This window comes from Tachypleus tridentatus, chromosome 3 (assembly GCF_004210375.1).
Source record: "Tachypleus tridentatus isolate NWPU-2018 chromosome 3, ASM421037v1, whole genome shotgun sequence".
In the NCBI taxonomy this organism is placed as follows: Eukaryota; Metazoa; Arthropoda; class Merostomata; order Xiphosura; family Limulidae; genus Tachypleus; species Tachypleus tridentatus.
Window position 1 is genome coordinate 81,614,146 of NC_134827.1, and position 23,810 is coordinate 81,637,955.

A 23,810-nucleotide genomic window follows, 5' to 3' on the forward strand; every position below is an offset into this window, starting at 1 on the left:
ATTTCAGTCGGAGATTATGAAGTACATTTTAAGGCCGTATTCAAGTGGTAGTTTTCATTAAAAGAACAGATACGTTTGAAGAAAATAAAGTTTGTTTTAAAACTTAAATCATTTTTTTAACAAATAACATCTTTTAATAACGACAACTTCTTAGTTGTTGTATTAAGTTGAGGAATAATTCGTGAGGGTTTTTAAATAATTTCATTCAAGCATTACATGCAAGACTATACAATACTTCAATGCATGAACACATTACACCCAAAACATTTATTTTGATACTTTATTTCATGTAATACCTAGGTATATAGTATGCATTGTTTTAAACGAAATTGCAAGAAATTAAATGCGAAAAGCAGATGGTGTCGAAAATGCTCGATTTTGTCCACTCATTTAATGAGCTGAAAATGAAAGCAAAATTAAAGACATATGAAAATCAAACACATCATCTATTAGAGCAAAAAATTATCTACCAAATGACATGAAATATTTTGCGAAAGCGTTTCATTTATGAATAAATTTTTTTAACTTGAGAAAACGCTCACGAATTATTCCTCAACCCAATATGATTAGATTATAATATCGAATCAAGTTAAATGTGTGGTCTGTATCTTTAGTTATATGTCAGCAATTTAATAGTCTTCAGGGAGCAATTATGCCAATCGCCAGAGCCTTTATTAGATCATTAGATTATGGATCATGACAATTGCCAGTGAGTTTACTTAATTAGATTACTTAGCTTCGTGAGACAGTGATGTCTTCTTATTGCGAAAATTTTTCAAATACAAATTTATACCAGAAGTAAGTTCTAAACTATTTTAAAAAGTTGTCCACTTTATTATTCAATTATAATTACAATAAAAAGTTCTTACTTATGTTTCTGGCGCACATTGATTCATCTGTACTCGTATTTCCCAGTCAGTATGTCACGTACTTTCTATTTCATTTAATGATTCTTTAAAACCAAAAGTTAGGAAGTGTGTGTTAAGTAAATTTTATTTTAATTTACAAACTTTTAGAATCAATTAAACTTTGAAATACAAAAGATATTCATGTACATGTTTTGGTTTATTTTAGACTCCTTACAGTATTTTAACTTCTGAACAAAATGAAGTTTCTTTAAGCACTTTATTATCCACTACTTTCTATATCTTCAATAAGAAAGAGATATTTGATAAATTTTAACATGTTCACTCTTGTGAATTTGCTTCAATTTACATCTCAATTATCAATTTCCAGTTCCGTTTTAATTTGCTAATGCTCAAACATATAATATAATAAAGCTCTAATTAAATATGCATGCGCTAATGGATCGTAAACAACAAACATTTTCCATCTTAAAGTGCTCCTATGCTGACACAGTTTCACTTTGTTACCACAGAGCAAGGTAAACTAACAATTATGACCCATTAATTTATAGTTCAAATAAAACCAGTGCAAGGAAAGATTTCTTAGTAACAAATTTATTTCCTGCCTTAACAGATTGATTATTCAAGATGTGACAGCAAAATTATTCTGCAGGGCTTTCAGTAAGAGAGTTTCCGATCTTCAAAGGGCCATTATAATGGCTTGCTATCTATTAAAATCGTCTTTATTCAAAGACTTTACAAACAAAACTGTTACATGACACCAGAACCAGGCCATTTATCTGTGATGCAAGCAGGAAACCACCACTTTAATAGTACTTAGGACAAACTCTGTGAACAAACTTTACAAGTGTTGTTTTATCAATTGCTTCATTGAACGAAAATGTTAGGGTTCTTTTTTGTGTATTCTCTATAAACATGTATTCAAAATTATCAGTGAGCTTTTAATAAATAATTAATTTGAATTTATAAATAGGGCAATGAAAGAAATAAAAAACAGTGACATATTTTTATTGAGTTGTGACAAGTCAAAAATCTGATATTATTGCATCAGAATCTGATTCTATCAAACATAGTAATGCTGTAAAACAGTATTTTAGAACTCGAGATGATGTTAGAGACATGCTTAACAAAGAAAAACAAACCGGTTCTATACATCAACAGCCTTTAAATTCGTTATATATACTAGCAGTCCTTAAATCGCTTTTATATACCAATAGCCTTTACATTGTTTATATACACAAAAGTATTTAAATTAGTTCGATATACTACCAGTCTTTAAACTGGTTCTATATACTAGTTGTCTTTAAATTGGTTCTGTATACCTACAGACATTAAATCGATTCTATATACGAACACCCTTTAAATTAGTTCGATATACCAGCAGTCTTTAAATTTGTTCTATACACGAACAGCCTTTACATTGTTTCCATATACTAACAGTCTTTAAATTAGTTCGATATACCTGCAGCTTTTAAACAGGTATTAAATTATTTCCACATGCGAATAGCCTTTAAACTGGTTATATATACTAACACTGTTTAAGCACAATGTGTTAAAATACCTAAAGGTTAATTGATCTTCAGTTGATTTTGTTTAAGTTTATAAACATACTTATCACTCTCTACAAGTTCTCAACTATTTCGTGTATTTACATACACAACCTAAAGTGTTTGATACACATACACAACCTAAAGTGTTTGATACACATACACAACCTAAAGTGTTTGATACACATACACAACCTAAAGTGTTTGATACACATACACAACCTAAAGTGTTTGATATGAGAACTATAGAATTTGCTCAAGATATGCAATACAAATAAAACTATTTCGGCGACAAACACATATAATCAAAACGTCATTTTTCAAGGAAATATAAATAAAACGTTGTGACACGAAATATTAAACAACAAAAGGAAGAACACGAGTTCTGAAAACTCTTTAAAATGTCCTTTGCAAGTTCTTAATTTCTTATGGACTGGATTTCGAGGATGATCTAAAGTTAGGTATCCCCTGTCTAGACTTTCTTGGAGCACCTAAACGCCTTGGTCTTTTGTCAACCAGCGTGTTTGTCACGTTTAAATATTCAGTAATATTGTCACCAAACATATTGTTAGACTTATTGCGTAATTAACTTTACATTTTTCATCCAGGCCCTTTAGAGAATTTAAGTAATTAGAAGAGCATGTAATAGCCGTATATCAATCATCCGTTATACCTATCGCGGACGACGCGTTTCGCTCAGTCAAGCTCATTGGGATATAATGAATATATACAGTAGTGGTCGAAACGCTGTTTATATCGGCCATTTCTTACAACAACAATCGCTATAGTGTGAAGGCCTTTTATACCCTTGTACAAATTTTTAAGTGTAATCACGCCATAATAGTTGATGTTTACGTATATTTCATATTCCCGGTAGTTAATTTAGAACAATCATGGAAAACTTCAAAAAAAAGAAAGTTGAAGGTTGGTGGGGTGGTTACTTTTCAACCCCAGGATATTTACTTCCTGATTCACCCCCCCCCTCCATCTCCTTTGTCCTTCTAAAAGATGAAAATAATTTAAATATAACGACTTAAAACAATAGTGGGTTGAAATTGAAAACAAAAATTTACGAAACATCTATAGTCGAGCTCACATTTGGACTAGCCATCTTTGATTTATCTTTCAGTCCGTTTCAATGTCAGACTTAAATTATTCCAGAGCATTGTTGTAGATTTTTGTAAAATTCTTGTACTTGGTCTAAGATTAATCATCTCTAACTTTGTTTGTTTTGAATTTCGCGCAAAGCTACACGAGGGCTATTTGCACCAGTATTCTCTAATTTAGCATTATGAGACTAGGTGGAAAGCAGCTAGACATCACTGTAACATTATAACCCCCTTCCACGGCTGAAAGGGCGAGCATGTTTGGTGTGACGAAGATTCGAAACCACGGCCCCGGATTACGACTTAAGTGCCTTAACCACCTGGCCATGCCGGGTTCTTTAACTTAGTAGGTACAGACTAAAGGCCTAGTCATCACAACGGAAAGTGATGAGCATGTTTGGTGTAACGAACACCCTCGTCACCAGCACGTGAAGTTAAATGAGAGTTGTTAACCTGAAGATGACCTAGGAAGGTTAAACGTTGTTCTTTGCTTATCAATAAAAGTGTTAATACCCGTACCAACCGTTCGGAGATACATTTTTAAATGAGAATTATTAACCTGCAGATGACCTAGGAAGGTCGAAACGTTGTTGTCTGCTTATCAATAAAAGTGTTAATACACATACCAGCAGTTCTGAGATACATTTTTAAACGAGAATTGCTTAACGTAAATTGGCGTTGACACTATATAAATTAAGAATAAATATTTTAATGGGGATATTTTTTTATATTTTCGAAATATTATTGGTGTCCGAAAACTTTTAAAACTTTAATAAAAGAGAGTCGAAATTGCAAAAACTTTCTCTAATACTTTCCTTAATGTATTAAATATAATTATGATTATCATATTACTTAGTTTTAAAAAAACAAATGAGGTTAATTCATCCATGTGATACGTGCAGTTGACATAATTACACTTCATATAACTTTTCACTAAAGTAAGGTATCCATCACAAGTTTTAATTTTGTTTTTTAATAGCATTATTGTTGCGCATGACAATTAAAAGCCTACGTCTCCAGAGTATTAGCCAATCAGAAGAAGAGACATGTAAAAACCTTCGACATGAAAAGTATAAAAGAAGAGAGGAGAGTCGTAGCGAGACACCTATGTTTTCCAACACGAGGTAACAGTCGCTCAAAAACGTTCTAATCATCTTTTGAAGAGAAGAAAAGAAGTAGAACTAACAGGTTGGGATACGCTTTAATTTAATTTTGACTAGCGACATCTTTTGACATAAGTTGAAACCAAGTTGTATTGATAAAATCATGGGTTATTTTTCTTTCACATTTGCTGAATATATTATGATATTATTAATCGATTAGAAATCTCACAGTAATGTTAAAATTAACGTTTTTCTAGGTCTCAAAATTCGATGTTCAATCCCTGAGACGCTAACAACTCGAACAATGCAATGTGAAGTTTTGCACTTCTGATATATAAGTTCACAAGAGAGTTCGGTTTGGTTTGGTTTGTTTTCAATTTCACGCAAGGCTACTCCAAGGCTATCTGCGATAGCCTTCCCTAATTTAGCAGTGTAAGACTAGAGAGAAGCAACTAATCAGCACCACCCACCGCCAATTCTTGGGCTACATTTTACCGACGAATAGTGGGATTGACCTACATTATAACGCCCCCACGGCTTAAAGGGCGAGCATGTTTGGTGTGACGGGGATTCGAGCCCGCGGCCCTCGTATTACGAGTCGAGTACCTCAACCATCTGGCCATGCCGGGCTTCTATCGGAGGGACAGAGGTCAGTTTGCCGATTTCCAACACTAAAATCTGGGATGAGAAGGTCCAATTTAAATTTCTTCTGAAACAAATAATTAAACCTCAGTAAAAGTTCTTAAAGTACCAAATAAGTAGGTGTTTGAAGTACCAAATGAGTAGGTGTTTGAAGTACCAAATTAGTAGGTTTTTGAAGTACCAAATGAGTAGGTGTTTGAAGTACCAAGTGAGAAGGTGTTTGAAGTACCAAATGAGTACTGAGAAGGGATCTGAAACATCTTTGTAATATAGAATAAATGCCAAAGTAGCGAAAGTTAATTACATTTAAGTAGTTTAGCAGTGTAATACTAACGGGAAAGCGCTCATCAACCGCCAACTCCTGGGCTACTCATTTACCAACAAACGGTGGGATTGACCATAACATTACAAAGTTCATCGTGTGAAACTGTGAATCTGATAGTTCTTGAATCGCGGTTCATTGCAGCAAAGTCATGTTTTGTTGTAGTAAAGTTGCATTTCACATTTCGGGATCGCGAGAGGGTTTTAAGAGCAACTGTCAAATTCCTATGTTCAATTAATATAACTCAAGGTAGTGGGTGTTTTCCATCTAGTTTATCAGCTCAACATTACATTGCTGCGTATTATTATATATATAGACTTTCGTTACGCAGAAACTGGAAATGCTCACTATATTCTCAAACAGATATGATGAAAATCTCCAGCTGCAAATTAATCTCTTACATCTCAAACTAATGCGATCAAGTAGTCAGAAGCTACTATAAATCATTATGAACCGTATCAGCTAGCTATGCTTATTACAATGTATAAAGTCAGATATCTTATCAAATTATTTTTTGTCCGTAGTTAAGCATATACAAAGCCAACAAACAAGATAAATAAAAGACTAGGAGTTTAAAAAGCCCCAAATAGGGCTCGTAAAAGATGTAAGAAAATTGTATCTGATGGACCCCAACTAGCGGGGGTTTGTGATTTGACCTGCTATGTATTCAGCCTTCCTTCCTTAGTTTCTACGTATTCAGATTTCCTTCCTTAGTTTCTATGTAATCACCCTTTCTTCCTTAGTTTCTATGTATTCAGCCTTCCTTCCTTAGTTTCTATGTATTCAGCCTTCCTTCCTTAGTTTCTATGTAATCAGCCTTCCTTCCTTAGTTTCGTTACAATTCCTATTTTCAGGTTTTAAAATTCCCAGTTTTTTATTCATTTTGTAAAACCTTAAATCACATTATTCTTTACTACCCCATTATGGGTCACCAGTAAAAAGAGTCAACAAAAGTATTTAAACTACATTATTTCATACAACTACTAACGAGGAGTTTTACACATTTGCTCCCAGGTGATAAAGCAGTATGTTTGCGGACTTACAATGCTAGAATCCGGGTTTCTATACCCGTAGTGGGCAGAGCACAAATAGCTTATTGTGTTGCTGTGTGCTTAACTCCAAACACAATTTACAAATCTGATTGTGATTTTCAAATTTTATTTGTTAGCTCGTTGTAAAACATTTTTTACTAGCACAAAGAAAGTCTGTTTAAATAAAAAGCACATGAAGCTGATTGAGATATGTAGGCTTACATACTGACGGCCTGTGATGACAGATGTTTAATGGAAGTTTCTTCAAGCTTCCCATTTTGCTTTTATAAGAATATGCCTATACAGTATCGTAATTTTATAAAAATCTGCCTGTACAGTATTGTAGTTTTAGAAGAATCTGCCTATACAGTATCATAGTTTTTAAAGAATCGGCCTGTAAAATATCGTAGCTGTATGAGAATCTGCCTATACAGAATCATAGTTTTTCAAGAATCTGCCTGTAGAATATCGTAGCTGTATAAGAATCTGCTTATACAGTGCCGTAGCTTTTTCTGATCACATCTGAGCGATCACATTGTGTAAAAAACTAGATTTCTACCTGCAGCAGTATCCCAAACAACATATACGGGCACGCACATAGTTAGAAGTGGGGTATTCGGCCGAACCCCCAACTATTTTAATCTAACAAAATCATGCTTAGGGACCCGGCATGGCCAAGCGTGTTATGGCGTGCGACTCGTAATCTGAAGGTCGCGGGTTTGCATCCCCGTCGCGCCAAACATGCTCGCCCTTTCAGACGTGGGGACGTTGTAATGTGACGGTCAATCCCACTATTCGTTGGTAAAAGAGTAGCCCAAGAGTTGGCGGTGGGTGGTGATGACTAGCTGCCTTCCCTTTAGTCTTACACTGCTAAATTAGAGATGACTAGCACAGATAGTCCTCGTGTAGCTTTGCGCGAAATTCAGAAACAAATAATTCTCCCCTTTAAACATTCTGCGCACAGGACTGAAAGGTATAAATGTTTATTGAAATTTTAGTTAATATTTTCTATCATTTTGTCCATTTTATATTCCTCTTAGTAACTCAGCTGTAAATCCGAAGGGTTATAACGCTATACTGGTGTTGAACACAGTACAGATAACCCACTGTGTACACTTGCCCTTAAAAACAAACACTTCCATTCATTGCCACATTTTCCCTCAGATCTTCATTTGAAATTTCAATACATTTTTATATTTGTTGTGCCTCGAAATGATGCTCTGCCGCCTTTAAAAAGTGAGCAGCTAATAAAATAATTATATTTTATAGACCAGCGTTTCTTACCGTTTCGATTCCAAATACCGTCTGCCTTTGTAAGGTGAGCATTTTTGTTTGTTTGTGTTGGAATTTCGCACAAAGCTACTCGAGGGCTATCTGTGCTAGCCGTCTCTAATTTAGCAGTGTAAGACTAGAGGGAAGGCAGCTAGTCATCACCACCCACCGCTAACTCTTGAGCTACTCTTTTACCAACGAATAGTGGGATTGATCGTCACATTATAACGTCCCCACGGCTGAAAGGGCGAGCATGTTTGACGCGATCGGGATGCGAACCCGCGACCCTCAGATTACGAGTCGCACGCCTTAACACGCTTGGCCATGCCGGGCCGTAAGGTGAGCAGCTAATAAAATAATTACATTTTATAGACCAACGTTTCTCACCGTTTCGATTCCAAATACTGCTCGCCTTTGTAAGGTGAGCAGCTAATAACATGATTATATTTTATAGATCACCGTTTCTTATCGTTTCGGTTCTAAATACCGTCCGCCTTTGTTTGGTGAGCAGCTCATAAAATAATTATATTTTATAGACCACCGTTTCGACTCCAGATACCGTCTCGCTGTCGTAGACCATTAAAATAGAACGGGGATAAAATACGATTTACTAATGAATAATTTGTTAGTTTCTGTTTGGTTGTTTTTGTGAAATTTCACTGGCTGGCAAGGCGGTTTCAATGCACCCGTGGCCAAGAAACACTGTAAATATATACAGCTCTTTCTAGCTCATGACTGCCACAACGTGTAAATTAGTTGAAGCGAAATTATTGTGTGACGTTAATTTAGAATTATTATATCCCTCAAAGGTTACAAAAAACGATACTTGAAACTTATCAAAATTAATTTGAGCAAAAAGGTTTCCCATATTAATATCCTCCAGTGGAATAGCGGTAAGTCTTCGGATTTAAAATGCTAAAATCAGGGGTTAGATTTCCCTCAGTGGACACTGTAAATAAATAGCCTGTGTGGCTTTGCTAAAGGAAAACACAGACATTCCCTCATTAAAATATGTGACAAATAAAAGTTTCTCCGAATTTTTTTTTTATATTAATCATTACTGATAAAGTTTAATGATACGTTCTAAGCCTGAAAGGAATGAAATCTATTGTATTATTAGAGTGTATTGAGGTAGAATAGAGAAAGTCATTATGCAATCTCAGGCTACAAAACAGTATTCTTTGTTTAGCATTCGTTAATTCTACCTTAACCCTTGCCAAGTAGTTAAGGCACTGGACTCGTGATCTGAGGGTCGCGGGTTCTATTCCTCGTCACACCAAACATGCTGGCCCTTTCAGCCATGGGGGTGTTATAAATGTGGCGCTCAATCCCACTATTCGTTCGTAAAGAGTATCCCAAGAGTTAACTGTAAGTGGGGATAATTAGTTGCCTTCCCTCTAGTCTTACACTGCTAAATTAGGGACGGCTTGCACAGATAGCCCTCGTGTAGCTTTGCGCGAAATTCAAACCAAACCTTTACCATTTGCTTTTCGCATTTTTTTTTCGTCGTTTATATTTATTTTAAAAAAGCTTAAAACAAAATTTCGAATGAAAACCGAAATCTTTCATTCAATATAAACATTTAATCTGGAAAAATATTTTCTTAAGTGTGTGTATGTGTGTTTTTTGTTGTAGTTTTTTTTATAAACATAAGTGTAAAACAGTATTATGAGCCCCATACATCACAATGAACGGGTTAGGATATATTCTTTGTGAAATGCGAGGCAAGATAGACTAAATAACAGAAGGCCAAGGTTATGTTGTTTTTTCCTGTCCCAAAACACTTTTAACTGTTTTTATTCCACGCTCAATGTTGGCTTACATACCGACGGCCTGTGATGATCGATTTTTAATGGAAATTCTTTCCAGCTTCCCATTTTGCTGAGAAAAGAATCTGCCTATACAATATCGTAGTTTTGTAAAAATCTGCCTCTATAGTGTTGTAGCTTTATAAGAATCTGCCTGTACAATATCATAGTTTTATAAGAATCTGCCTCTACACTGTTGTAGCTTTATAAGAATCTGCCTATACAATGCCGCAGTTTTAAATATCATATTTGAGTGATCACATGGTGTAAAAAGCTAGATTTCTGCCTGCAGCAGTATCCCAAACAACATACACGTTTACGCACGTTATATTATCATGTAACTGTATTTAAATAATTTTACTTGCAAAAGAATTTCATATCCAATTAAATTAATATAGTTTTCCTTAATAAACATTAACATTGCACATTTCATATTTTAATGATGTAATATTTCTGCTGAATCAGCATATTTCATTCAGGCAGGTTTTCTTAGTGATTTAAATTCATCTTTGTTTATAGTACACATGTATCGAATTACCAGTGGAATCGTATTTGTCCTCCATATTTGGATCTTGTTTGTTCTGGTGGGAGGATTTAATTCTGAAATTAGTCCAGCCCTAGAAGCCTTGCTGCTAAGAGCCAAAGACAAAGAGCACCAGAAAGAAGTGTGGAATGGTCTTTCTGCAAGATGGAAGGAGAGGATGTTGGACAAGCCTTCTGAAGTCTTGAAAGAAACAGGGTTGAACTACATGTCTGACACGTGGGGCAAACGGGATTGGAACAGACTTTCTGGGATGTGGGGCAAACGAGACTGGAATAGGCTTTCTGGGATGTGGGGCAAACGAGACTGGAATAGGCTTTCTGGAATGTGGGGCAAACGGGACTGGAATAGACTTTCTGGGATGTGGGGTAAACGAGACTTGAAGAAGCTTCCTGTGATATGGGACAAAATAGACTTGAATAAACTTTCTGGGATGTGGGGCAAACAGAATTGGAATGTCCCGTTTGAACTCAGGACCAAACGAAGTACAGACCCAAACAGTTTAACTGGAATTTTACTTATGGTGCCGAATGAAACGAGTGATGAAATGTGGGTATTTCAAGGTAAACTGGAAAACTTTGTAGTAATTTTATCGTAAAAAAGTAAATTATGCATTTCATACAACTAATCTTACTGACTTGCTGCATATTTGGTTTCGCAATGCTTTTATCCTAAGATTTTCTTAAGTCGACTTGTATTAATTAGGCTTAAATCATTTTACGACGTTCCCCCAGTAGCTCAGCGGCACGTCTACGGACTTACAACGCTAAAAACCGGGTTTCGATACCCGTGGTGAGCAGAGCACAGATAGCCCATTGAGTAGATTTGTGCTTAATTCAAAAAACAACATCATTTGACGACATAATCAGCTGCTCCGGATATATGTTATATGAATTAAAAAATTAAATAGAAAATAAATTGTTTTTGGTTAGTTTTGAATTTCACACCATGCCATTCCAGAGTCTATAAATAACTGTTAAATTTTAACCATGAATTTATCCACATCTTTTGACACGGTTCCTTCAAGAACATTCAAATAAACTTTGTGAATAAAATTGAAACTTTACTATTGTTTCACATTGGTCACCTCGAAATAAGCACTTTTTTGTCAATAAACATATGTCTTTATGGTTGATTAACTTTCTTGGAATGGGAGAGAGCAAAATAAAAATCCCAAAGCCAATGTAACATAATTGTTTAGTAATAATGTATATTTGTTTGTTTTTTGAACTTCGCACAAAACTACACGCGAACTATGTGCGCTAACCGTCCTTTAATTTCTCAGTGTAAATCTAGAGGAAAAGTATTTAGTTAACACCACCCACCGCCAACTCTTGGAATACTCTTTTACCAACAAATAGTTAAATTGACCGCATATAACAATGCCCTCACGGGTGAACGAGAAAGCATGTTTAGTGTGACGGGGATTCAAAGCTGCGACCCTCAGATTACAGGCCCAGAAAGTATTTGTCTACACTCAACTTTTTCTAGTCAGCAAACATAAATTACTAATGAGTCCATCATGGTCAAACACCGTGGGGGCGTTATAATGTTATGGTCAATCCCACTATTCGTTGGTGAAAGAGTGTTCCAAGAGTTGGTGGTGATGACTAGCTACTTTCTCTCTAGATTTTCACTGCTCAAATTAGAATTGGCCTCGTGTATCTTTGCGCGAAATTTCAAACACAAACAAACACATATTTCCTGCCACACTATGTGTGTTAGGCACCTATGCATAAATTGATATATCAATTTGCTCGTTTCACTTTTTTGCCAGTGGCACAGCCGTATGTCTGCGGACTTACAGTGCTAGAAAACGGGGTTAATCAGGGTGCAGTTAGTTCATTGTGCAACTTCGTACTTTAATTGTCAACAAACAATCAAATTGTTTCACTAAACGTGTGTAGGATGCCACATGTTAATTAATATCATTATGTTGAAGGTAAAACAATGAAAATCGTTAGGTAGATGCATGAAACGCCAACAAAAACAAGGATGTAATCTGATAGTTTTTTTAATCTGTGGTTTATATGAGTGACCTCGTTTGGAAAACATGTCCAAAGCGTCTTCTTACAACAAGTCACCAGGTTCGTATTTCGAACTCTGTAAATAACGAAAGCGTAAACAAGGCTATCCGTGTTATAATTGTAATAGCACCATTTAAGTGGGCTCGTAATGCGAAGCCTATCTTACCTATTAAATACAATTCGCGGATTTCATATCGTAGGAAACAAGTGTAATTGACCTTCTAAAACACTTTCATTTCGAAACTATTCTTTCAGGCTAATTTTCTATCTCTAACTACAGTGATTATGCCTTGTCATGTTTGGGTCATTTTTTAAGTAAATACATAAATTAATGATCTCACAGAAACAATGAGCATGCATGTTTTTGAAACAATGTATAGCATGAATTGTTGTAGAGTTGGCTGAAAGGCAAACACAAACAGACACACACACAAACTCACATGCTATATTTTTATGTGAGAACAAGCAGTAAAAGTTCTTTGGCGTTTCTATTGTTTTAGTATTATATTCGCCCCAACTCCCTCGTGGCTCAGAGTTAAGACTGAGGACTTATAAGCTAAAAAGAAAAGTTCTATCTCTGTAATGGATGCCATACAGATAGTTAGTTGTGTATCCTTCCATTTAACAACAGAACAAACCCAGCAATTCTTTCAACAAAGAGAAAGTGAACAGTATGTTTAGCCACCAAAGTTACTAGATTTAAGATGATGGATAGTGTCATTAAAAATGTTATATTGTATTATTTTAAATCTTAACTGGTGTAAGATACACGTGCCATTGAAAAATAACGCGTAAATTTTGTGCACAATTATTTTTAAAATAATCCCTAAACTTGGACCAAAATATTTTTCGCGTAAGCAATCTTCGAACCTCATTTGTTAAAATGTCTTGTAGTCTGTAACAATTATCCTACAAATGAACGACAACTTGTTTTTTAGGGAGATATTGTTAAAATATAACAACCAAATTTTAATGAACTAAAACTAATTTGAGTATTTTCTTTCCTTATGTTTAGAGCCATTAGAAGTCAGAAATCAGAAGACATCAGATGGTTCCTCCTACCTGAAGAGTGAATGACAAGAGAATTACGGTTAACAGCTAAAACCCTTTGTCTTTAAAGACTAAATCGACTAAAATTGTGATTATACGAAAATGATTTCTTAGAATATTGTTATGTTACATGTAATTTTAGGGCTTGAACCATAAATTTTAGTAATAATTAATATGTAATTCTGATTGTTGTTACATTATTACAACACTAGTCTCAAGCGTTATGAACTTTTTTCATGTAACGGAATTATTTCTTTGACCGTTTGTTTCCGAGTAAAATATTGAAATACGAAATAAATAAAGTTCAGAGTGAATAATCAGTAAAATAATATCACACATTTCTTATGGTGTGAATGCTTTTACAGCCACACCTTTATAACTGTTGTTGTAACAAATGAATTATATAACTGGTTTTTCGACGAATACTGTTGTTTGTTACATCCCAGTTGATCTGATGATCTTTGGATTCAGCAAAACGCGTCACTGACAATGAATATGACGAACGCAGTATGGTTGTAATACCAATGTTATACGTTTTTCTAGTTCTTTAAAAATACCTAGATAACTAGAAATAAATGTAGTGCTCAAAGTGTTATAGGTCTTTTACTAATATCTTATGACAAGCTTAATTAATATCGTAATTTTCTGTTGTTTTTTTTAAACCAACTTTCCATTACCTTATAAATATAGCTTTTAAATACTTTAAAAAGTGAGAAAAACCAAAAACAGACAACTCATAACACTTTAAATATATAAATGTAGAACTTTTTTTTTTACAATTTTACTCTTTTACCAACGAATAGTGGTGTTGACGTCACGTTATAACACCCCCACGGCTGACAGGGCAAGCGTGTTTGGTGTCACGGGGATTCAGGTTGAGAGTCGAGCACCCTAATCACTAGGGCTGTGCTGGGCCACACGAAACAAAAGAAATGTCGTTTCTTTTTATATTAATGTCACACGGTCACACGCCTACTAACTATAAGTCAAATGGGTCTTTAATATCAGGCACAACTAAGTCTCTATCATTGTTCAACAAAAACAGAACGTCGTATCTACTGAAGAGATACTTAAGGGATACATTCTAGGTGAAGAAGGTAGCCATGAACATTGTGATTCCAAAGAGGTGGTCCCACTGAAGGAACAACGGCTGGTGGAGGAGAAACGTTAACAATTGGCTTTTGACTACTATGGTGTAGACTTACAAAGAATCATGGTAATGATTTGTAATGGTATTTATTTTTCACTTATCAGTTCGGTCAGGCATGGCCAGATGGCTAAGGCACTCGACTCGTAATCTGAGTGTTGCGGGTTGGAATCCCTGTCACACCAAACATGCTCGCCCTTTCAGTCGTGGAGTCGTTATAATGTTACGGTCAATCCCATTATTCGTTGGTAAAAGAGTAGCCCAAGAGTTAACAGTGGGTGGTGATGACTAGCTGCTTTCCACGTAGTCTTACACTGCTAACTTAGGAACAGCTAGCGCAGATAGCCTTCGTGTAACTTTGTGCGAAATTCAAAACAAACCAAACCGAAATATACAATTTCATACAATGATGGTGATGGAATTATACTGTACTAATCTAGCCTGACAATCTCCAAAAAATAATTCTGATATCTCTTGTAAAAAGTGTCACAAATATCCGTTTTACAGAGGAAAAACAATTTCCTCAATGTCATGACGGAATCCAAGTCAGAAACTTACGAAACTGTTTTAGATTTCATGTTCGATAATAAGCCTCTGCTCCAGACTTTGAACAAGAAACGTGTGAAATGTTCAATGTCAAACATAAAAAAATATAATTTTAACACTAAGATTTCTATTTACATTCATTCCTCTGTCGAAGTTAAAAGGTAATACATTTCAACGTATATTAATATCTAAACAGAAGTATCACTTGTTTGTTCCACAAGCCTTGTTTCTTTACTTTACTTGGTTCTTTTTGAATAGTATTCTTTATATCTCGTACTATTTTAATTATTTGTTTGTTTTGAATTTCGCTTAAAGCTACACGAAGGCTATCTGCGCCAGCCTTCTCTAATTTAGCACTGTAAGACAAGAGGGAAGGCAGCAAGGCATCACCACCCACTACCAACTCTTGGGCTACTCTTTTACTGACGAATAGTGGGATTAATCTACATTATAACGCTCTTACGGTTTAAAGAGTGAGCATGTTTGGTGTGACGTGGATTCAAACCCGCAATCCTCCGATTACGAGTCGAGTGCCTTAACCACTCGGCCATTACGAGTCCAGTAATTATATGACAGACAAGAATGGTGCAACTCAATGTATTATCTTAAAACGTCAGCTCTTCAATCTAGGTTATATCACCGATACTAATATAATCAGAAACACAGGTAAAATTATTATATTTAAAATGTCTTTCTCTTACAGTTCTAAGAATTGCATTTGTATAATAAAATACATTGGTGATTGTTATGTTGATGAAACTGAACATTTAGGATGAATCGAGATACGTTTCATGTTAGAAGCCGAAGTCAGAGTCCATCAAGATTCAGACATGTTTCTTCGTTTTTTAAATCTCGCGCAAAGTTACACAAGGACTATCTGCGCTAGCCATCCCTAATTTAGCAGTGTAAGACTATAGGGAAAGCAACTAGGCATCACCATCCACCGCCACCTCTTGGGTTACTCTTTTACCAATGAATAGTGGAATTGATCGTAAGGTTATTACTTTCCCATTGCTGAAAGAGTGAGCATGTTTGGTGTGACGGAGATTCAAACCCGCGATCCTCATATTGCCCTAGCCACGTGACCCTACTTTTTAAATAAATATTTTTCTTCCTCTTTTCACCCACTAAGAATTGAAAAGTAATTTATTCGTCTAAACAGGCCCGGCATGGCCAGGTGGTTAAGGCTCTCGAACCGTAATCTGAGTGTTGCGGGTTCGAATTCCCGTCACACCAAATATACTCCCCCTTTAAGCCGTGGGGGCGTTATAATGTACAGTCAATCCCACTATTCGTTGGTAAAAGAGTAACCCATGAGTTGATGGTGATGACTAGCTGCCTTAGCTCTAGTTTTACACTGCTAAATTATTGACGGCTAGCGCAGATAGCCCTCGTGCAGCTTTGCGCGAAATTCAAAAAAGCAAAACAAACGAACGTTTAACTACACTATGGAGAAACAGCATACACTAACACAGAAAAAGCCGAGATATTTAAAAAAACACCTAGAAAACACGTTCAAAACACATCATGAACCAGACATGAACAGATACTTTTATAATACAGTCACAAACTATATTGATCAAAACAGAAGCATTTTTACACCTAAATTTCCAGTCAACACTATTACACACCAAGAAAAAACAAAAGACTGGAGCACTCATCAACTGGTAAAACATATCACTGTAACAGAAGTCGTAACTGCTATTAACAACACAAAAACAAAGCCCCTGGAGAAGATGGTATTCAAGCTATCCTCCTAAAACAAGGCACTCAGAGATTATATGAACACCTAACAGCGTTATTTAATCTCTCACTATCAGCTGGATATATCCCCGTTTCTTGGAAGGAAGCAATAATATTAATGTTCCAGAAAGAAGGAAAGCCAGCGAATAAACCAAACAACTACCGCCCGATTAGCTTAACCAGTTGTATTGGCAAAGTATTAGAGAGGATAATTAGTAATCGTCTGTCAGTTTACTTAGAAGAAAATTCAAAATTACCAGAAATTCAAAACGGATTTCGAAAAAACCGCCAAACTACAGACCACCTGATTCGACTTACAGAATCAATTACCGACAGCTTCAACAAAAAAGAATGCACTGTAGCTTGCTTTCTCGACATTGAGAAAGCATTTGACACAGTGTGGCATAACGGCTTACGACATAGATTGCTTGAAATGGCATTACCCCAGGAAACTATTCGCTGGCTGTCCAACTTCCTGGATAACAGAATGTGTAAAGTAAATGTAAATGGGGCCCACTCAGGTCCTTTTCACCCGAAGCAGGAGTCCCGCAGGGAGGGGTTGTTAGCCATATATTATTTATCATGTACGTGAGTAATATGCCTTTGTCGGACCTAAATTTAGGTTATGCATCACAGTTCGCTGACGATGTAGCAGTCTGGAAAAGTGCCCCCACTCCGTCAATAGCAGCAACGAACCTACAACCAGTCCTAAATAACATCGAAGAATACTGCCAGAAATACAGAATCAAAATCAATATTCCAAAAACCCAAGTCATATTATTCAGCAGACTGAATAAGCTGAAAAAAGATCCACCAAAACTCTATATGAATGGATCACTTTTACTGACTGCTACTTCTGCTAAATTTCTAGGTCTAACCTATGACTCAAAATTAACGTGGCTACCACATATTAAAAATGTACTGATACGAATCTGGAAAAGAGCAAACTATGCAAGAAGTCTTTCAGGTAAAATCCAAGGAACATCACCAGACAACATACTTAAAATCTACAAAACGTACATTAGACCAACAATAGAATATGCATCACCTGCCTGGATTAACATAGCACCCACACATATACAGAAACTTCAACGTATACAAAATTCTGTACTAACTTCAGCATACAAAGTACCACGTAGCACCTCAACCACATTCATGCACAAGTATGCAAACATAGATACAATAGCTGAAAGACTCTTGCATAATTCTCTAAAATATTTCAATAAGAATTGGCATAAAAAATGACTTAATGTGTGATCTCGACAGATATCACGTACATGATGTAAATGGTACTAAATACCTCTCCCCTTTTAACATATATTTAAGAAATGTAACACAAGCTGGCCACTATGCACTAGACACTTAGTCCTTGTTTATTTTTATTTTTATAATTATTATTTTCTTTTTTAATCATTTTTTTTCTTTATTTTTATCTCTTTTTGAATTTTTATTCAAGTATTGAATAATAATAATTATTATTACTTTCTTTTGTGTGTGTGTGTGTGTTACTACAAGTAGTAGTAGCATTCTCTCAATCGAGAAAAAGGAGAAAAAATACAAAAAAATATATATATATGAAAATACAAAAAAATATATATATATGGAAAAAAAATTAAATGAAGAAAAAAAAACAAAAAAAAACTTCTTGTTCGTCCATGTATGGACTGAGCCCTGAAATGGACCTGAGTATGATGTTATACTTTTACTCTGGCCCAAAGCTTTAAAAAAAAAAAAAACCCTAAAGACAGACGCTATAATCGTTCGGGAGGGAGGAAGAGGTCAAATGTACCTGACCCTCCTGGGTATTTAACAACATCAATACCCAAATACCCACACAGTCAAACTTGGAACTTAACTACACTACCATTGTGATACAGTTACAAGTTTTTAAAAAAATATCTACCTTTTAAAACACTGGAGAATGTTTCAACATTAGCGTAAAAATGGTAAGCGATATTGAAAACACTAAAACATTTTTTACAATTTAGTATAAAAGTGATACAAATGATTTAAATATTTTTATAAATTTGAACACATATTTTATCAGAAAAACTTGTCCATTTTATAGTTAGATTAGAAAATTCTTTACGTCAGAGAAATAATCTGCTCTATAGATGTAATTTTTTGTTCTTAACCACGAATGAGTGATCTGTGCTCTGCCCACAGTAGGTATCGAAACCTGATTTTTAGCGTTATCTGTCTTCAGACTTACAACGAAGCCTACATGAATAGAAAATTGATTTAATTTGCTAATACCAAATGTTACTGCTATCACCATGTTAGTAAAAACTGATGTACAGGGGCGGAGAAAAAAAGTGGCCTTCCTTGTTGTTAATTTGTTATATATTTTATTAGATAACAAAACATCAAAAACTTTATGTCATTTAGAACACACTCGATGAGATCTGTTTAATTATTATCCGAAATTTTAATTTTAACACTGGATTATGTAAATATCTGAAATGTTCATGATTTTAGTTATATTTTTTTTCACAAAACGTGTCGTGCACCTGCCGTAGTTTATTAGGCATTACTACAGTTAGCTTACAAGATGACCAAACAACTTTCTCTTCAATTGTGGAGTTGGTACAAGATATCTTAGACATAAGAAAATTGACATTATAGAATGACCAGGTCAATCATCTGATATCAATCTGTTTGAAAATTTAGGTGCTGAATTAAAACAATTAACAAAATATCGCAAACCAAACTCGGAAGATGAACGTTTTGGTGTACTTAAAAAGAAGAATAGCAGTCAATCACTCAGGAATATCTTACAAACTCATTGAAAGCATGTGAAGTAGAAATCCAAAGGAATGTTCACTAAATATTATCTTGCCAAACTGGTTTGTGTTATGTTGAGCTTCATTTTCGCGTTCGATCAGCGTCTATTTTCTGTCAGGACAATATGAAACGCTGCGTCTTTTTAAACTACAAGTCTCACATAGACAATAAAGATTAAGGCCTGTTTTATTTGGGGTAAGTTATTCAATCACACTGGATAACTTAGTCGTTTTTTTGTGGTTAAACATTCAGTAGAAAGGTTGAATGTCCTTCAAGGACCAATCGATTGGTGACTGTAACAGGTCATCCCTTAAGTAATGTCCGATTTTAGGTTCAGAAAAAAAGAAATAATTTCAAACGCTTTTAATGTTATTTAATCAATAATGTATGTTCCATTATTATTAATTACTTTCTGCCAACGATTCACAAGCTTCTGAATGTCACTTCCATAAATTTCTTGGGATTTGGAGGAAAAGAATGTAGAGAGGGTAGTTTTGACATCTTCATGTGTTCCAAGCTCTTTTCTATCAAGATATTTCTGCTAACTTCGGAATAGATGATAATCACATGGGGCAAGGTCTGGATAACAAGGAGGATGTGGAAGTTTTTCCCAGTCTAGTCTTGAATCTTTGCAGATGTGATCCTTGCTGTATGGGGCTGTGAAATATCCTGGTGTAACACAACATCTTTACAATTGATCAAAGCAGGCCTCCTTTCTTTCAGTGCAACACTCAAGCGCTCTAGCTATTGACAATAGAAGTCTGATGTAATTATTACATTGAGTGGTAGCAACTAAAAGTGAATCACACCAACAATGTCCTATCAAACGCTTAACAAGACTTTTCTAGGGTGAAGGTTTATTTTGGGCTGTGCTTTAACCAGTTTACTTGCACTAAGCTATTGTCTGAGGCGCTTACCATTATTATTAAATATCTATTTTTCATCTCCAGTCATTAACCAATCCAAAGAAAAAGGTGAGTTGCGTTCACGAGGGTGCAGAGATGTTAAATCATGGAGGACCAATTTTCAAAGTTTTGACACCTTTTTAAGCTGTTGTAGATGACGGTGAACTGTTGAATGGGTTGAATTAAGCTTTTGTACTAGTTCTTCAACTATTATGGCACAATCTTCATCAAGTGTAGCCAGCAGCAAGTCATCATTAAACTCAACAGGACGACCTGAACGTGGCGCATCATTTAAGCTGTAGTCACCTGATCTGAACTTCTGAAACCACCTTCAACACTTTCTTTCATTGAGAGACTCTGCACCATAAACACCTTGAATGTTTCATGTGGTTTCTCCTGCACTATTGCCTTTTTTAAACTCATAAAGCATTATATCTGTAATGTGTTCCTCAGATACATTCATCTTCATACGGGTTTAATTGATTAATGATCTGAAAAAGTGAAGTTGGGTTAGTTTCCTTTATTTGTCTGAACATTTTCATACACGTCCTACAACATATTTTAGTCATTAAAGCCTTCTACAAAGACAGAAATGATGATGCACTTTCTGTATTAAATTTTCAGATGTTACTTATGCGATGACCTGATAAAACAAAGGTCAAGGTCAAGGTAAAGATCAACCATCGTATTTATAATTATAGCAGAATGGGATTCTGAGCAGCGTCACGACAAATAGAGATATAACGAAGACTTTCGCACCCAGACATATATTTTTGTTTGATGAAGTGTTTGGGATATATATTTTAGGTTGGTCACTGTATAAGTAAAAACAGAAAAAAAAACACTAAGCGGCGTGAATTGCACTGTCTAAACGACCTTCCTGTTTCTCTTTATTTTCAAAGTTACATTCGATACATTTTATATAGTGAAACAGTGTCATTATATATAACTCATTACAGTTTTAAATTTTAGGGTCAATTTTTATACCCGCAAGAAAACGTTTTTGTCAAGAGATGGCGCTACGTATATACCAATGTTCATTGTTCATTCAACAGGAAAAAAGGATTCTACATTACAAAATACAACGTACATAAATATAATAACAATGACAAATGACACACATTAAAACGATGAAATCAGCCGTTTAATTTAATAACATTTAGCTATTGAACAAAGTCGAGACAAAAAATTAACGTAAAAACAGTCAATTAAACAGAATCTTAAAGCAATTAGTTTACACTTGTAAGAAAGAAAATTAGTATTACATTAGTGGATGTTGTTGATACATCAGCGTGTATACCTGTTACATTCGTCAAACAATCTGTAAAACATTTTAAAAAGCTATAAAGATTTTGAATTTCTTTTATGTTATTCAAATTATTTCAAATAATTGTAATTTCATCACGAAATAATGTTTTATTGTATTTGTAGTAAATTAAAAACTTGCTATTTTCTGTTGTATATTGTATTAACAACTTAATGTTAAAACTAAACTGAATTATTTTATCTGCCACCATACAAATACCAATTATTATAGTAAATGACAAAAAGAGGTTTAATGTGTTCTTGAACGAATTCATTTTGAAACGTTAATAATTGATTAAAGTTTCTTGTACGTGTACTAACCACAAATTTCATATACGTAAGGATACGTGAAACTGTATTTATTGAATTCCAAGTTTATATAATGATAAAAAACAACAATTTAGTAAGAATACTACAGAATCAATTAATTTTTCTTTAAATGCATGGGATGTTTATAAGAAGTCGTTCTAACGGATAGTTACTTAACTTGTTTTTAGTTAAACCGTATCGTAGCGTTATAAACCATCATACTTACAGCTGAACCACTGAGAAGGGTGGATGTATGATTAGAATAAAGAATATGTTCCATTATCTACTTAATTACCTTCGTTTCGTAATTAATATTCATGTAATAACAGATATTTTGCTAATTTATAAAATGCATAAGCTACCCCTAGTGGTACAGTGGGATATTTACGGACTTATAATGTTGGAAACCGGATTTCGATACTCGTGTTATTTGGGAAAGACAGAGGTCACAGAGACAGTTCACTCACACTTGATATTCCTCAGAGTCATAAATGGTATAACTGTATACATCGAAATGCGAAATTATTCAATGACGTTAGTTAACAAACAATATCAGATACCTCTCAGACTGAGACTAGATAGATACCATTATATTCCATAGTCATTGAAATAGCTCTCATTAAATAATAGTTACTGATACATTTATTAGATTTTACTCAAGTTAGCAAAGGTAAATGTTTTTCTTTTCCAAATACAAATAAGAATTATGAATAAAATGAAAAACCTTTCCGTTAAAATCACCACAGTTGCACACTTCGAACCACAAGTCAGGTTGTGAATCGTTTCTGAAGTTTAAAAGTTTACGAAATAATTGATTTTAAAACTAAATAATTAATTAACGAACTAAACAACTAAATAATTAACATAAAATCGAAATAAGTTAAAGAAATATATTTCATTTTATAAATATTGAAAGCTGATATGCCAAACATGTATTGGAACATTATTATTGATATTTATAATAATTGCATGTGCCGGAAAGAATTAATATGTCTTCCAGTAGACCAGCAGTAATTTTTCACTGAAATCCTAGTTCGATACTCTACATTGAGCAGAGCAAGCAGTTCATCTAATGTGGCTTTGCTCTAAAATAAAAAAACATGCATATGTAAAAACGGCTCGTTTGAGTTGAGAAATTATTTTACGTAGAGGAGAGAACAACGTTTCAACTTTCTTCGGTCATCGTCAGGTTCACAAAGAAAGAAAGAGGTAACTGACCGGAAGCTCACCACATGTGTGAAAGGGGTTGTGTAACTGAGTGTCGGAATGTAGAGGGCGGTGTTAGATGTTTGAATATATAATTTTATATTATTTATTTTATTATTTTTAATATAGGTATAAAGGCGTTATTTATATTGGTTTATTTTGGGTTTAAGTGGTTGTATAAGTAAGGCTTCTTTAATTTTGCGTTTGTTTATGTTTGTTTCTTTATTCAGTATTTGAGTGTTTTCTACTGTTATGTTGTGTTTATTTGACTTGCAGTGTTCGAAAACGTGTGAAGGTGACTTTTTTATGTTCTTTAAATCTGGTTTCCATTTTTCTACTTGTTTCTCCAATATAGAAGTTGTGGCAGTTATCACATTGTATTTTATAAATAATGTTGGTGTGATGTTTGTCAGTGTAGTTTTTACATAGTATAGACCTCAGTTTTATGCCTAGTTTTTGAATAAATTTGGTATTCACTGGAATGTGATATTTTGTTACTAGTTTTTGCCAAATGTTGGTTATTTTTCTGCTGATATCGGGAATATATGGT

The 23,810-nt window shown here is 34.6% G+C and overlaps 1 protein-coding gene across 1 annotated transcript; it reads left to right on the forward strand.

Annotated features, from left to right (window-relative positions):
* Nucleotides 1-4,663: 4,663 nt before the first annotated feature.
* Nucleotides 4,664-13,836, forward strand: LOC143246111 (uncharacterized). The gene is made up of 3 exons (XM_076492331.1): nucleotides 4,664-4,707; nucleotides 10,217-10,801; nucleotides 13,281-13,836. The coding sequence occupies exons 2-3, from the start codon at nucleotides 10,222-10,224 to the stop codon at nucleotides 13,340-13,342; spliced, it is 642 nt and encodes a 213-aa protein (XP_076348446.1). The 5' UTR covers nucleotides 4,664-4,707; nucleotides 10,217-10,221; the 3' UTR covers nucleotides 13,343-13,836.
* The last annotated feature ends 9,974 nt before the right edge of the window (nucleotides 13,837-23,810 follow it).